This window comes from Phaethon aethereus, assembly GCF_964289735.1.
Source record: "Phaethon aethereus genome assembly, chromosome: 2".
In the NCBI taxonomy this organism is placed as follows: domain Eukaryota; kingdom Metazoa; phylum Chordata; class Aves; order Phaethontiformes; family Phaethontidae; genus Phaethon; species Phaethon aethereus.
Genome location: NC_138582.1, coordinates 153,655,851 through 153,672,484, shown reverse-complemented (window position 1 = coordinate 153,672,484; position 16,634 = coordinate 153,655,851). Strand labels below are relative to the sequence as shown.

The 16,634-nt window shown below is 52.2% G+C and overlaps 1 protein-coding gene across 1 annotated transcript in view; it reads left to right on the top strand.

Moving 5' to 3' along the window:
• Positions 1 to 6,285: 6,285 nt before the first annotated feature.
• MKX (mohawk homeobox) overlaps positions 6,286 to 16,634 on the top strand; it is a gene marked incomplete at its 3' end in the record, with an annotated part of 47,024 nt that continues 36,675 nt past the window's right edge. The window contains exons 1-3 of the mRNA XM_082015156.1: positions 6,286 to 6,476; positions 8,570 to 8,729; positions 15,454 to 15,607. Coding sequence (XP_081871282.1) covers positions 6,295 to 6,476; positions 8,570 to 8,729; positions 15,454 to 15,607 — 496 coding nt within the window. The 5' untranslated portion in view covers positions 6,286 to 6,294. The remainder of the gene's footprint in view (positions 6,477 to 8,569; positions 8,730 to 15,453; positions 15,608 to 16,634) is intronic.

The window sequence follows — 16,634 nt, the reverse complement described above, 5'->3', positions numbered from 1 at the left end:
AGCACGAAATGGAGAACAGCTCACGCACGTGAATGAAGCTTAATAACAAAAAGGCCTGGTCTTGAGCCATGGACTCTGTCCCAGACCAAGGTGCAGGGCTTCTCCTTCTTACCATGTTTCCCCCTAATTAACAGCATGATACACGCTGTTGTCATTCCCAGGAGAAGCATCTGGCCTCTCTCTGGAGCTCTTTTACCCTTGTGGCTGGTCACAGAGCCCCGTCAGAGCTTGAGTTCAGGGGCGCTGGGAAAACACGGCTCCTGCAAACACCACGGCCCTCCTCCTCCTCCCTGTGTCCACGGCATGCAGCAGCCAAGGCGCAGCAGAGGCCCTATGGAAAGTGCTTTGTTTTACATGGGCCACGGAATGGAAATCTAAAAAATACAATTTAAAAAAGGAGGTACAACAGAGTGACGAGAAAAAAATAAAGCCCCTGAGCACCAGTCAGGATCTTGGTTTTCTGACTCTTTCAAGGATCACATGGAAGCAGAAAGAACCAAGATCTAGTCCTTGGGTGGAGATCTTGTTATGTTTTTGTTTATTAATTCTTAGGACAAAACACATCAAGAAGATGCAGAACAGGACTGAGTCCTCTACCCTCCTAGATGAAGCAACAGCTATGGATTGGGGATTTTTGGTCTGGTTTGTGTGGGGCTTTTGCTGCCACTAACCCCAGTGCTTTCTCCAGAGTTTGAGGGTGTCACCAGGGACAGCACCCCACAGGACCCCCTGCTTCTTATCAGAAACGGGGGACAGCACTGCCTGCTGCAGCTCCCAAAGAGGCACCTGCCCCCTCCCATGTTTGCTGGCCCAGCTCCCTGCCTCCAGAGTGGGTTCGGTCCCCCCACGCCTGACAGCCATGTGTAAAGCTGGGTTCAAGGCACAGCTTCACAGTTAACCTCTGCCTGCAGCTGAAGCCCGCTGGCCCCTTCCCTTTGCTGTGCCATAACCCAGGCTCTGGGTTTCAACGCGGAGCTGAACTAGAAGCCAGATGACAAAATATTATGTGTCGTAGCATGTGAGTCCGCCCTACAACCCAGCCCGTGCCCTCAGCCTACTCTTTTCTAAAGACAAATAGCATGCAACCCTCCCTGTTTTGTGGAAGACAAGAACTGAACCTCCACACAAGGTCATCTCCAGCATTTGTACAGAGCCTGGTGCATTCTTGTTTTCGGCTTTCTCATCAGGCGAAGTCTGGTCCACCTTCCTGCAGTATGCAGCGACCTGCAGACAGCAGACCACCTCCCTTAAGGAACACCTTTCCTGGACGTAAATGGTAAGCAAATAGAATCCGAGTTACTCTGAGCGCTACACTGGAGCTACAGTCTATAATTTTGCCTCAGTATAGCCTTGCTGGACCTGGAAGTGAAGCCGTGTCTTGGTTAATGGTCACATCTTCCAGGCTTCGGGATGTCCTCTTGACAACCTCCCCGTTTCACCTTCTTGCTGTTGTTGCCCTCCTTGCTCCCCACAGTCTTCGGCTCGGCGGTTTGACAGTACTACCTGCCGCAGCACCACCAGCAAAGCTGCTTTAGGGATGGTCACACGTGATGTTGGTGTGTTTGCTTCCTGCACACAGGTTTGTGTTTCAGCACACCCTCTTACCAATTCCTCCAAGCCAAACAGCCATAAAGAAGAGACATCAACACACATTTTACTTTTCAGGTGCTCCTTCATTGCTGTTGGGAAAACTTCTCATTTCTCCACAGCTCCTTGTATGCAAAAGGGCCTGTAATCAGGTGGAAACTTCAGAGCCTATCTTTTCTTTCCAGTAGACCAACATAATTATCTCGCCCCTTAGATGTTGTATGCCCAGTATGATGACACTGCGGCTCCCAGGGATGGAGCCCTGAGCCCCTTGCCATAAGCCAGGGGCTATTCTAGGCATTGGTCCTGTGAAATGTTTAAAGGGGACAGTTCTTCCTTCCTTAGGATTATATTTAACAAAACTCCACGTTATGAGCTTTAACTTCACCCTCGGGACTTTGCTCGGTGCTGACCCAGCTGCTGCCATGGATGGCAACAGGTCTCCGCAGCTGCTTTCCCTGCGAGTGTGGCTATTTTGCAGTGTAGATAACACCTCATTTTGCATAATCCTAAACAATTTCTCACCTACCCGACTTCTCAGGCCCTTCGACATACATGGCCGCAGTTATTTAGCCACCCAGCATGCCATAGTGCAGAGTGTACCAGGGACATGAGGAAATTCTTTGAATTTCAAACATATATGTTTACTGTGAAGGAATCCGCAGCTGGAGGAGGGAGCTATGAGAATGCAATGCCAAGGAAATGTTTGCTGAAAGCATTTAAAAAACTAACCAGAGCACAAAGCAAGGTTCAAAAGCAACATTTTGCTCGGAGTGCAAACCAGAAAGCAGAACTGTATTTAGGAGTGTAGACAGGGCTTAACGAAAACGTTTTTGGATTGCCCCCTGCTCCTGATTGGGGAAGGGGGAGCAGGCAGAGCTGTGCCCCAGCCTGCCCCGGCGTGCCAGCGGGCCCTGCGAGGCAGCCGCCCACCACGGGCAGCGGGCTGGGTCTGCAGCCCTTCCGCTGGCTGGAGCAGGGCTGGCACTGGGGAGCTCCATCGCTCGCAGACTCGGGAGCAAATTCTCCTCTCAGCCTGACAGCATGGCTGATTTTTTCCTGGCTCCTCCAGTGAGACAGATTAGGCCCAGAGCACCACTTTTAGGCTCTTTCTGCACGATATCCCTTGGAAAAGTGCCTTGCTGCCACTTTCTGGGATGCCAGCCCGGCCTGTCAGCTGTCTGAGGCTGGGCATGCAGGCAAGGGCTGGGAGAGGGATGTTGCAAGGACCAGCAAGGAGCTTCTTGCAGCTCCAGCCCCAGGTGCCCTAAATCCCCCTGCACCCCAGGGCCCTGCCCCGCTGCGGCATGCATGGGGGCCCCGGTGCTCCCATCGGCCAGCGCCGCACCATCCTCCAGGGAGCCGGCTGCGGGCCACGGTATGTGGCCAGCCAGCTATTGACTTACTTTTCCGTGCATAGCCGGGTGCGTAACCTTAATTAAAAACATGAAGCCCACAGTTTGTATCACATTTGCGATGTTAAACATTTAGCCCTGGAAATAGAAACCCTGTTTTCATTTAAGCTTTCAACTGTGATCTAAGTAATAAAATATGGAGGGGGCGGGCATGTGTGAGATTTACATGTGATGATTTGGGAGATCTCACTGCTTTAGAGGCTTGTAAGGCGCCGCGGTGCCAACTGCTCCTGCCGCTGCCTCGCCGCGCTTGGCAGCGCCTGCCCCGCACAGACTTTTGGTTTTTTCCAGAGCCGCTTTCCAAATGCTGATTTCTGCCCTCGGCTCTCGTTGCTGTGATTTATTCTGGGTGCGGGTGTGTGATCTGCCAGGCCTCTCAGCAACCTGCTGCCCTGGCTGCCCGGGCCCTGCCCGGCTCTGGGTAGGCAGGTAGGTGGGCAGCGCACCCCCCCACCGCTCCTGGGGACCACGGAAGTCCTTGACGCCAGCCACGCACCCTGCGAGTGCAGGCAGTGATTCCCTGAGCCCACGCCCAAGCAGCACCATCATCAGAAGACACGAGGGAGGATTATCTTTGCCTTCCCGGTTCCTCCTGAGCCATCATGCAGGGAACGAGCAGCCATCCCACCACAGCGGGCAGGCAGGAGGGGAGGCTTTTCTGAGGGCACCTGCTCTGTGCCCTGCCAGTGCATGGGCTGGCCCTGCTTCAGAGGCTGCCTCAGCCTTCAGGGCCAACAAAAACCTGCCGTGCCCCATCTGTGCCTCCCCTTGGGAGCTGGGGGCCAGAGCCTGCACCTGCCCCGCCAGAGGGGATCACTGCTGCCGTGCTGGAGGGGCTGGGGGAAGAGAATGGGAAGATAACAGGGCAAGTACTTGTATGAGGCTGCAAACAGTTGAAATCACCTTCCTATTTTGCTGGAGTGAGCAGAAGCCCTCGGGAGCTTGTTTTTGATCAAGCCTGACGCTTTCTCAGTCTCCTTTTGCTGTAATACAATTATAACAATACTTCCCAGGTCATAAACAGTTCAGCTGAGCGTGGCAATGGTTGGAGCTGCATGTTTTGCAGCAAGCTGCTAATAAGCATGTTAGCACAGACTAACAGGAGACATTCGTCCCCTGGTGTCCCCATATGCCCCCTTTCCCCCCCAGTTGTTTCTGAGTGCTCTGGCCAGGGCACGTACTGGTGGGGAGCCCTGAACAGGGTTTTGCCCAAAGGGAAGCGTGGGGCGCATGGGCTGCGCAGACGCGCTCCTGTGGTCATTTATGCCCGTTTCTATCCTTTGTTTTCTCAGCTGGGGACTGGCAGCAAGTTGTTTGGGGGTTTTTTCCCCCACCTTGGAGTGATTTTTCTCCCTGAACGACGGGGTCTCTTCAGCGCAGTGCCCTTCCCCAACCTCCCTCCTTGTTCCCTTCAGCAATCGGAGAAATTATAATCGGGTCGGTGATCCCTTCGGCCTTCCCCAACGCGTGCGGCTGTGTGACGTCGCAGACAGCGCCCGTGACGGAGGGGTGCAGGGAAGGGGGTAAATCGCAGAAAGCACCTCACGGCGGAGCAGAAACGGAGCGGCAGAGCCCGGGATGTGGGGGCGCGGCGGACGGAGGTGCCCGGGGGCAGGTGCCGCCGCCGCGGGCGGAGCGGCCGCTCCCGCAGCAGGTACCTGCCCCCGCCCAGGCTCCGGGGCCGGAAAGGCGGCGACCCTCGGCCCGCCTGTCCCCGCCGCTCCGCGCCGGGGGACGCAGAGAACCGCGTACCCGCTCCGCGGTGGCCCCTCCGGCCCGGAAGGACGGGATGGGACGAGTCCAGGGTGATGGAGAGGGGAAGGGCCGAAGCCGGTAGCGGCTATGCAGACTCAGGTCCTTTGGGGTCACGCTTGCAGGGACAAGGACAGGGAGCCCATGGGGAAGCGAGATGCCGTGTGGGGTGCGCGCGCGGGGTGTCCGCGCCGCGCACGTCCTGCCGGACCTGCGGGCGCAGACGGCTGCTCCCCGTTCGCCCGCGGCGGTCAAATAACGTCTGAATTACATCCTGGTAAATATTGACTGTGGCCATCTTCTTCGTTTCTGCGCACAGTAACCGAAATGTTAAGCCCGGCGGAGCCGGGGCCGGGCTGCTGTGGCGCGGAGCGGCGGGGGGTGCGGGGACTGTGGAGCGGCGGGGCCGGGGGGGCCGGGGCCCATCCGTGGGAGCGGGCCGGGGCCGCCCGCAGACCTCGCCGTCGACTGAGCATCGTATCTCCGCGGGAGCGCGCCGGCCGCGCCGAAGATGCTGAGGGGAGCGGGCTGCCTCCCGTCTTGGAGTGCGGTCTGATTTATAGTCCTTGTAAGGGGCGCGGGGGGAGGGAGCGAAGACACACAAGCGGAGACGGAGAAGCGTGGGGGTAGATGTTTCCTGGTCCGGCTTCATTAAACGCCGGCGTTAATGAGCGGCTCAGGGCTGCGGCCGCCAGCACGGCCGCCCCCGACGGGGTCTCTCCCGCGGGCAGCGTGACCCCAGCCGGTGTCCTCAGCCTCCTTCACCGGCGGACCCCCCGGTGCACACCGAGGGCTGCCCCGACCGTGCAACGCCGCACCCTCGGCTGCCCCTCGCCGGGCTCCTACCGCCCCTCCGCCTGCCGCCCCCGGCGCCGCGCTGCCCGGGCGGGGCCCGTGCCCTTGCTGGGATCGCTGGGATCCCTTCGCTGGCCGTGCCCCCCCGCCGGGGGATGGGGAGCGGCGGTCCCAGAGCGTGAGTGGCTGCGCGGCGGCTGTGCCTCCGGGCGCCGGCTCCGCGCATTTGGTGGTCGTTAAAAACAATTTGTTTCCCTCCCCGTTTGGGGAGGGGGAAGGGGAAAATCATTCCGGGGGAGGGGAAAAAAAAGGGGGGAGAGAGAGAGAGGAGAGAGAGCAAGCGAGAGAGAAACACCGAGCCCAAGAGAAAACCCGCGCTCCGAGCTAGTGCCACACGGAGCGGGGAGCGCGGCGGAGGCTGGCGGTGAGGTGCGAGTGGGCGCGGGTCGGGTCGTGGGGGCCGTGGGGGCCGTGGGAGCGGGCCGGGCCGCGGAAGTGGGCCGGGGCTGGGGGTGCGTGGGAGCGGGCCGGGTCGTGGGAGGGGCGGGCTGCCCCCCACCCCCCCGTGGGTGGGCAGGCGGCGCCCGGTGCCTCCGCGCTGCCCCCCCCACGCCGGTCGTGCCGGGCGGGTCTCGGCGGTTCGGTGCGGCTGCCCGGTGACCGCTGCCGCCTCCCCGCAGCGCACAGCGAGCCCCCGCACCTCGGAGCCGGCGGCCAGCCCGACGGCGGCCCCCAGCCCCCCATCATGAACACCATCGTCTTCAGCAAGCTCAGCGGCCAGGTGCTTTTCGAGGAGGACGCCAAGGAGCGGGAGCGGAGCGGCCGGCCCTACGTGGGGGTGGTGGAGGGGCCGCACCACGCCGAGGTGCTGCTCCCGGACAGCCCGTCCATCAAGGAGAGCCTCAGCCTGCGCAACCGGCGGACGGGGTATGCCGTGCGCTCGTCTCCGCGTCGCGCACCGGCTCCGCGGAGCGGCCCTGCGTGCCGCTGCCGGCCGCCGCGTAGCCGGTTTGGGGTTGCGAGATGGGTTTCTAGGTGTGTCCTCCCCCACGCCTCCGGGTCGATACTCTCTGGGACTCTCATTCCACAGCCACGGTGGGAAATTCCGGTAATAGGTGATGTAGAGGCGTCCGGTTGGGCTGGAATGTGCCAGACGGAGCGCTCCTGTCCCGCCGTGTTTGACCTTCCCCTCTCTGCCTCCAGACAAAAACAAACCTGGGAAACGGGCTCCTTCGGTTTGGTCGGGCGCTTCAGGTGATAAAAGCCCCCCAAACAGAGGCGCAAGGCAGAATGTGTCAGACCTGGGGGACGGGACGGACGCAGGGCCGACCCCCGCCGGCGGCACAGGGGCCGCCGGTTCGCGGCCGGGGCTGAGGCGCGCGGGCGGGCGCGGCCCCCGGCGCTCGTCCCGCCGGCCCCGCTGGTTCGCGGGGCCGACGGACGGGAAGGAGGTGCGTTGTCGGTGCATTCCCCAGGATGCGATTTAAAACGGACTAAGCGCGATGCCAGTCATGGTCTGGGCAGGGTGATGTTAGGATTGGTTTTGCTAAAAAGGCAGCTGAGGCTGAGCCGTCTGCGGCTGCTATTTTTGTGCTGGAACAGGTGAAATAGGAGGTGATGAGAGGACTTGTTAGCTCCGGCGCGTTGTCAGCCCTTGCTCGAAGGGTTGAACTGACAAGCGCGGACCAGACATTTCGGGTCGGCTTTACAAAGTAGAGGCTAAGGAGCACAGTGAGGAGGCACCGAAACCGAGAAATCCTGAGGAGCCGTTTTTACTGCCGAATTTCCACCTTAACGATTGCATCAGCTTGTACTGGTAACGGCGGTGCCGGCGGGTAGGAAGCACGTTATGTTTCATCGAAATGTTATTACCAGCCGATCGCGGCGGACCGGGGCTGCCGGAGAGAGCCCTGGACGAGGGGGCGCCCGCGGCCGCTCGGGTCGGCGCGGCACGGCACGGCACGGCTCGGCAAGGCCCGTCTCGGCCCGGCACAGCACGGCTCGGCAAGGCCCGGCCGGGCTCGGCACGGCCCGGCTCGGCACAGCACGGCTCAGCACGGCACGGCGCGGCCCGACACGGCCCCGTGGCGCCCCCTGCTGCCGCCGCTGGGAGCCGCCGCCGCCCGGAGCCTCCGCGCCGCCCCGCGCAGCGCAGCGGCCGCCGGCCCCAGCCTGCCTCTGGGTTTTCCCTCTGATTCCTCCGGTTTTGTTCACTCGCTTTTCATTTTCGGCCGTTTCTTACACAGAAACACCTTTCCCTTTTTTTTAAATCTCTTTAACGAGACCTGAGTTTCATCACCCACGGTTCCGCGGCCGGCGGGGGGCTTTGGGGGCTGCTTCGCGTCGCTGCCGTCGGCGTCGGGGGGCGGCACGCCGGCCCCGGGAGCACTACTCGCCCCCGCTCCGAGCAGGAAGATGGCCCAGGGGGTGCTCGGTACCGCGAGCATCTCTGAATGTAACTGGCAAATAAATTGGGGCGGGGGGCTAGGCTCGGTTGACCCGGGGGGCAGCCCGCACCGCAGCCCTATTCTCCCCGCGGCCGGGGCCGTGCGAGGCGGGCCCTGGCCCCTGAGGAGCGAGCGCCGGCCTGGGAGGCCGAGCACCGAGAGCGTCGGGACACTCCAGCCCCGCACCGCCTGAGCCCGGACCCTGCTGAAATCCCCGCGATAGCGCCGCCCGGGCCCGCAGTATCATCGCGGCCAGCGCCAGCCCTGAGCCCTTCCCTCCTGGTTCGCTCCCCCAGACCGTCCACCGGCAGTCGGGGGCATCGCCTTCCCCCGAGCGGCCGGCCCGGGACGAGGGTTGCGGCCGTGGAAAGCTCCCGAGCGCCCCGCGAGGACGGGGCCGGGGCTCGGCTCCCCCCGGGCAGGGCCAGACCCGGGCAGGATGCCCCCCGGGGCTGGGCAGCCCCCCGGCAGGTCCCCCCTCGGGCAGGGCGCGGTCCCCGGGGCCGGGGTGGGGGGGCCAGACAGCGCCCCGCCGCCCCGGCCGCGGCCCTCAGCGCCCCTTCTTCGCGGCAGGGCGCGGCAGAGCGGCGGGAAGGTGCGGCACAAGCGGCAGGCGCTGCAGGACATGGCGCGGCCGCTCAAGCAGTGGCTCTACAAGCACCGCGACAACCCCTACCCCACCAAGACCGAGAAGATTCTGCTGGCCCTCGGCTCCCAGATGACCCTGGTGCAGGTAAGGGGACCCCCTACCCCCACCCCCGGCGGCTGCTCTGGGGCCTTTCGTGGACCGGGAGGGACAGGGACGGCATCAGCCAAAGCCGCCCCAAGCTTGGTATCGGGGGACATCAGCACAGCCAGCAAGGCCAGGGGTCCTCTGTGCATCGTTCCCTCCACCCTCCCCAGGGCTCCCCTTCCATCAGGACTGTATCCCCCAAACAGGAATTCCCACATCTGGGCTATCCTGGCTGGGGAAGTGCTAAAGGCAATCTGCAAAAGGTGTGTGCTTTCCCTCCTAGGAAAAGATGCCGTCATCCTTTAATCTCATTCATAAGTACAGTGGAAATACTTTTGCTTGGTCTTTAAAAATCTTCAGGTAGAGAAAAAAATCAGTAATGGGAGATTTCAGCACAGAATAGTAATTGTTAAGGAGGTTGTAGGGAGCTACTCTTCCCTTTTGAAAATGGGCTAGAATGGAAACAGTTACATTGTTCTGATAATAATCATCACCTGTTGCACAGCCATCATGTTCTACGCACTGTGCGCAGTGGCTCAGCGTGCAGTGGCTGTGCTTCACAATCTTGCAGGAATTATCATTATAGTGTAATTAGACATGGGGAGTAATTGTTTTGCTCTCAGGTAAAACTCCCTGGAAATGACTGGCAGCTGTGTTGCAGTAAGAGGTATAAAGTTGGCTGCAAATGTTTATAAATCTTGTTTCTTTGTTCTCTTTGCCATCTGGCACTCTATCGAAATATGTGGTTAAATGCTCTCGGTTGCTGAGTGATGCTGTCTCAGGTCTGGATGCTGCAAAGGTTTATGCGTTGTGAATAATCTAATTTCCTTACTGCAAGCTACTGCTAGGTGCATAAAATGAAACACATGTGTTTGCAGGATTGGGTCCTCAGCGCTCTGCCTAACACATTATGTGTCACTTTGAAAAGAACGTGAAGATACCAAAATAACATGAAGTATTAGAAAAAGAAGGTGGTAACTCAGCATTATTATTTTGAGTGCTCCTTCAAGAAAACCTGTGCTGTGAACTTCGATCCTAGTAATGGCGAAGTGGGAAACTTTTACACTTTAGTACCTCACTGTGAAACTATTGCACTAGAAAAAACACTATAGCTTTGACAAAAATAATATTAATGTCTCAGAAAATGCCAGTTATAACTGGAAGATATGGTTAAAACAACCTCTCTTGCTTTTAAAAAATACACATGAAAGGTTTGCTCAGACTTTTAAAAATATGATTACATAAACACTATGCATTCAATGCCACAATTCAAAAGGAGTAGTTTATTAGACTGGGGCTTTTAGAATGTTCTCGTATTTTTACATGAGATAGAAAACATACATCCAGAATACATGTTGGGAGACTTTCACATTAATGACATCTTGAGGAGTTCTCCTGTTGTTTTAGAAATGCCTCGGAACGAACAGACAAGGGAAAAAAAAACTAGTGGGTTTTTGCAATATTTCTCTCCTGGGGGATATGCTGTGTTAGCCTCTATAAAAACATCAAGTGAGCCATGGCCACCACTCCACAGAGTTTTACGATCTACATAAGGTGTGGAATAATATTAAAAAGAATCACGGAGGACTATATCTGTCTCTGTTAGACCCCCGTGACTCTAGTGGATTTATGCTGAAGCTGAATTTGACCAGCCTTATTTCTATGAACTGTAATATCTGAAAGAGCTGTGCAAACCAGCACATCTATCTTCATTTACAGAAGCACACCATCAAAAAGAAGCCCCAGATGTTTCTTCCATCATTTGGGTGCAATGCTCTTTTAATCCAGAAATACGATAGCATCTGTACGAGAAGTAAATACATACGTCTGGCACCAGCAGTAATTCCTGAGCCTGGAAGAACAAAAGAACGCAAACCCCACATCTACTGTTTGGATGCCCAGAAAGAACAAGACTGTAATCCAGATCAAAATTCTTGTTCTCTGAGAGTGAGAGAGAAAGTGCCAGGCTGTGATCTCAGTCACACTGGGTACATCTGAAATAGCTTCCCCGAAGGCTGTGCTCTTTCAGCTGAGTGGTACAGCCAAGAGCAGGCTCGGACTGGGCTGCGGTATCTGTTGGAAAACTTTGCTTCTGTCCCAGGAGGGGCACTTTGCAAAAGCATCAGCCAGAGTCTCCTGTGATTGCTTTTCTAATCTAGTAACACCAGACGTTGTTGGAGAGCCAGGAATCAGTGTGCGATGTTTTCCCCGCGTTTACACGCCTTCACGTTCGCTGACCTGTCTCGTATTTCCTACTCTTCTTCCATTTCTCGGTGCTGTCCCGTGGTGTTTGCTCTTGGTGGGAATGTATGGTTGCCCCCAGCTTTCCACTCCCGTGGAGGCTGTTGTCTGCTGACAGCTGTTACCTCTTCGCAGCTTCCCTCGTGTGCTGACGCCTTGTCGTTGGAAACCCTAGGGAAGGCAAAAGATACTGTCGAAAATCCTTTTGAGTTTCCGCCAAAATGCCGCTTAGGGAATGAATGGTGGGTTTTGTTTTTTTTTACCTGACTGCCAACCTTGGAAAAGGTCTTCAGCGGCTGCCTGGAAGATGATGTTGGTCACAGTGATGTTGAAAATATAGCTGTAACTCTTCTCCACGTGCTTTTCTTTCATCTAATGAACCTTATTCCAGCACGTACCGTCTATCCAAAGGAGCTTTTGCAGGACTGTGGCATACATAAAACCGATCATTTTGTGAGATAAGGCGGTGAACATCCAGCCCTGTTTTCTGCTGTTATTATTAGGACAGTGTCTGCATGTCAAATCTTCCACAACTTTATTTTAATTAGTTTTGCTATCACCCAGTTGGCTGATTTTAAGTTAATTTACCTCACTAATACTTCAGCTTAACCCCTGTTCTGGGTGCAGCGGGGCAGCAAGGGGGCTGTTCTAGCTGTGTGTCTGTCAGCACTGCAGAAGGAAAGTCAAACTCTTTCAAGGAGGTAGGATTTCACAGGAATCATAAATCATCTTCTTCCTTAACAAGTAGTAGCAAAACCTGGGGCAAATTCTGGGCTGACTTATTCCTGAGCAGGCCAACAAGGTCTTCGGGAGTCCTCAAGGCAAATGTTATTGCAGCTTTCAGTCCAACAGTCCAAAATTTTCTACTTCCCGAACTGCCAAAGCAGGAAACCAAAAAAGCAATATCGTTTGAAAAGGCATTTTATGTTTTACTCCAGTTCCAATTCAGAATCCAATAATTTGTCCTATTAATATGCTATTAATATGCTACATTTTAATTTGTATTATTACCACAGTGCCTGATTTATTTTATTCTAAATTTTCATTTCAATGTTCTTGTGAAATAAAAAAGAAAAATGGCTGTATATTCCTTCCAGAAAGAAGTATGAATGGCCGTATTGTTGAAGAGAAGTTTTTTTCAATGCTAGGTTTAATATATTGGTCATGTGCTGCTATGGATTTAGTACTATTCAGATTCATAAAGGCATATCTGGATTACTGGAGGAGGAGAATCACTTGATTTCTGTTACATTTCTGAAAATTTGGCCACTCTTAAGCAGTGAGGCAAAGAAAATTACAATAAAATTGAAGAGTGTCTTCAGAAGTAAAGCCAGAGGGTCAGTATTTCATGATGCCGATATAAATACCTGATGCTCTTTGGGACTGACTGAGCTGCTGTAAAATATGAATGCTGGAAAGAACAGCTATTATCGTTCTCTTTGGGTTTTGTCTTTTTACTTCTTGAGAATTACATGATTGTTACTTTACAAGAATAGTGAATTTCATCATGCGTTTTTTCAAGATACTTAGTTCTTTGGGAGGTTTCTGAGGCAAAGATTTTCCCACTGGCTTGTATGTAAATCATTGTTTTGGGTTTTTTTATTATTTTTAGAGGTCACAGCACTGTAACTTGGGACCGTGGTAAAGGATGGTTGGCTTTTGGCAGCTTTGGTTGTTTCTTTTTGTAATAACTTAAGTGTGGTGCAAACAAGCACTTGTAGTGAGTGGGACCTACAGCAATAGGCAACTTTTTAAAGACCACATGGATACACAAGGTAACATGTGGGGCTGCTTGAAATTAGTGACAAAACTGTCCTTGGCTTTAAAGGAGCCAGGAACAGCCTGTAATAACCCCGGTGGTGGCTGGCGTTCAGGGCGAGCGTGCTGCCTGGTACCAGCCTGTGGCCATGCAGCCTCTTCCAGTCCACACACCTGGAGGTTGTCCAGGACAAGAGTGGGAGACATGTTGAATCTCTTGATGTCTTAGAGATCAGGATTTTCCAGCCACGTACACCGGGGTCCAAGAGCAGGAAAGCACCCTGAAATACCACACCGTAGATCTAGCCTAAAAATCTCTTACATGGTTTTGCCTAACTTTTCCTTCAGCGTTATCAGGCCTTGTTGTAATTGCATTTGGGAGAAGAGTTTCTGGAGTGAGTTTGCTGCTTTGTGCTTTAGCCGAAAGCTCCTCTTGTAAATGCTGACTGTGGGTTCTTTCATAATGATCAAATACTACTATTTCCTCCTCTCATAGCAGAAGACTTAAAATATGACTCATCTTTTCCTATTGATATGCAGAAAGCAAAGCGTTGGCATGGGAAGAATGAGCCCAAAATAAACCCAGAGTACCATGCAAAAATCACTCCTGCTAAATTTAATTGCTTTTATGTATGAGTCACACTAATACTACCCTATCTTTCTCTTCTGTACATGGCACTTCGCTGATGAAATATTTCAATATGTAATGAAATGGAGCATAATGAAACCCTTTCTAGTGAGATGTTGGAAAGCTGTCAGTTTTGTGAGATGCTGCCAGTAACTGCTATAATATTCAGTGGGACACTGGATTGATCCATCTCTATCGTTACATCCTTGATTTCAGAGTTACACTAAATCACACAGCAGCCAGGTGACTGCTGCTTCAGCTGAGCAGTCTGGAGTGAGTTTGTTAACAGTGTTAGAAAGTGGATGGATTCCAGCCCACCCTTTCTGGTTTACTATAATGATTGCTGTGTCAATATGATGAATATAAACAAGTAGCCTTGGAAGAGAATGAAAATTACTTACTCTTCTCTGCCAGCTACAGTTTTGGTCTTCTTACCTGTCATAGTTAACTACATGGTTTGTAAGGTTACGTGTTTAGCATCTGAGCGCTGATCCAGGGCTCACTGTATTTTCAGTGGAACCCTGTTTCATGTAAATGTGATTTTAAGTAACATCAAAATGTCAGGCTTAAGGCACCACTGCTGAGTTCTGGGTGGAAGTCTGAACCAAAGTTTTGTTTTTCCTTTAAGCAGATAGTGTTTATTTTTCTCATAATCACCCTAGAAGACATTGTCAGTCCAGAATAATTAGCCAAATCTGTGCGATTTATACAACCTTAGCTACAATAGACAGATGACAAAACTAGGGCCAAAATCCAACACTGAGGTCTAGAGTTTGGCTCTCTAATAGGTAGGGTAGCATGTAACACATGTAACACATAAAACGTGTTAACTTGCTTTGCAGGTTAACATAAATGAAATGGTATGACCGTTCCCAGGTCAGAATATGACTGCAGTAGTCTCGGCTTCCTCTCTGAGCACTTTCACAACACAAAGATGTGAGTGGGGCTATAGACTCTCCCAACATTCTTTACATTCTCCTTTGTAAGTAATGCTACTCTGCCTCCTTCTTGCAGAGGTCACGTCAAAATACACTTACTCCTGCAAGGAGTAAATAGCATTTTAAAGACCTGATTTATCATTAAATAAATATTGTTAGAGTGTAGGTAGCTTGCCTGTGCTCTTGCTTTTAGTAAGGTTATGGTAAGGTCACTCTGTCAGTATCAGTATTTCCTATTTTATGTATTTTTCATGTACAGTAGAATCAAGGCCAGCATTTTCTCGGGTACGCTTTCATGCCAAGTCACTGCAAGGGCGCACATCCCATTTGATGGTTTGATTAGCACTGCTGGCATGGAAGACTATACTGTCCCCTTTTGTTCCTTTGGTACCTAAAGCAGTGCGAAATTCTTGTGTTTGAGCCTGACTTTCTGGTGTCCCTGTATGGTAGAAGAATACTAATGTGTATCTGTTTTGCAGTGTCAAACTCTAGGAAGGAAGACTTGTTTAGTAGTCTCTTGTTTAGTAGTCACTGTGTGAGGAATCTGCATCTTCACAGCTTTTTAGGGTTTCCATAACAGAAAGGGTTCATAAAAGCTGCTGCTCTGTAGAGTGAATAGTTGATTTCTGCAGTGACTCAAAGCAGGTTATATTCTGTGTAAGACTTTCCTGATACCCATTAGCTGTCAGACTACTGCTCAGGCAGGAGGGAGAATGTGAGCTTTTATATAACCAAATTCAGAATGGGTTTTTCTGTTCAACAGCCTTATTGTAGCCTACATAAATGTCAAAGGCAAATTACCAAACATTAGCTATTCTTCTTAATTTAGGATGTTAGTAATATGTCAAAGGTTCGTATTGAAAGTTCAGGGGATTGTCTTTAAAAAAAAAAGAAAAGTTAATATAAAATTAGTCTTTTGGGACACCTTAATTAACACCTTGTTAATAATGAGGGTTTGCTAACGCTTGGGAAGTTGGAAAGCCTGAACCTGCCTTCTTGTCTGAGGATCCTGCTCAGTGATAGTTGCATGGACTGTTCTTCATGTTTCCTTTGTTTGCCGTTTTCTCAGGGCATACATAAAACTCATGAAAACTTTATGAGTTAAATTTGTTTATTTGCATTGTTTTCAAGAGAAACTAATACATTAATTTGTGTGCAGGTATCAAACTGGTTTGCCAATGCAAGACGTCGCCTGAAGAATACTGTCAGGCAACCAGATCTTAGCTGGGCTTTACGAATAAAACTGTACAACAAATACGTTCAAGGAAATGCTGAACGACTCAGTGTGAGCAGCGATGACTCATGCTCTGAAGGTTTGTTGATGCTCTTTTTATCAATTTTAAACTGATTAAAATTGGTTTTGGAAGTATCAGATACCCAAAGTTAGCTCTGATTTCTCACAAAATGTCCCCAGTGGATCCGCCTTTACTTTTTGTGAATTAGGTGCCATTTTTGGCTCCCAACTACTATGCAGCCTTGCAAAGCGGGATTGTGTAGATCAATCAGGGTTACAATCTGGTTGCATGTTATTTGCCTGTTTTGTATAGCATTGTTACTAGAACAGTAATTGTTGGTTCATTAGATTCTACAAGCCTGTCACTTTAATCTGCATTAAAGGAAAAAATTTATTACATTTGTTGGATTAAGGAAATGAGAAGTCTTTTGACTGTTACTTTCCTTGGTGGAAGGTCTTATAGCAATATCACGTCATTAACAAGAGAATCTGATTAACAAAATGCCGTGGTTTAACCCCAGCTGGCAACTAAGCACCGCACAGCCGCTCGCTCCCCCCACAGCAGGATCGGAAGGAAGAGAATTGAAAGGATAAAAGAGAAAAAAATCATGGGTTGAGATAAGAATGGTTTAATAATTGAAATAACAACAACAATAATAATAATGAAAAGGAAAATAACAAAAGAGAAATAAAACCCAGGAAGGAAAGACAAGTGATGCAAATGAAAACAATTGCTCACCACCAACCAACCGACGGCCAGACAGTCCCTGAGCAGCGGCACCCGCAGCCAACCTTCCCCTTAGTTTATTGCTGACCATGACATCATACGGTATGGAATATCCCTTTGGTCAGTTGGGGTCAGCTGTCCCGGCTGTGTCCCTTCCCAGCTTCTTGTGCAGCCCCAGTCTACTCACTGGTGGGGCGGTGTGAGGAGCAGAAATGGCCTTGACTCTGTGTAAGCACTGCTCAGCAGTAACTAAAGCATCCCTGTGTTATCAGCACTGTTTTCACCACAAATCCAAGACGTAGCCCCACACTAGCTACTATGAAGAAAATTAACTCTATCCCAGCCAAAACCAGCACACAAGAGAATCTGGTTAACTTAT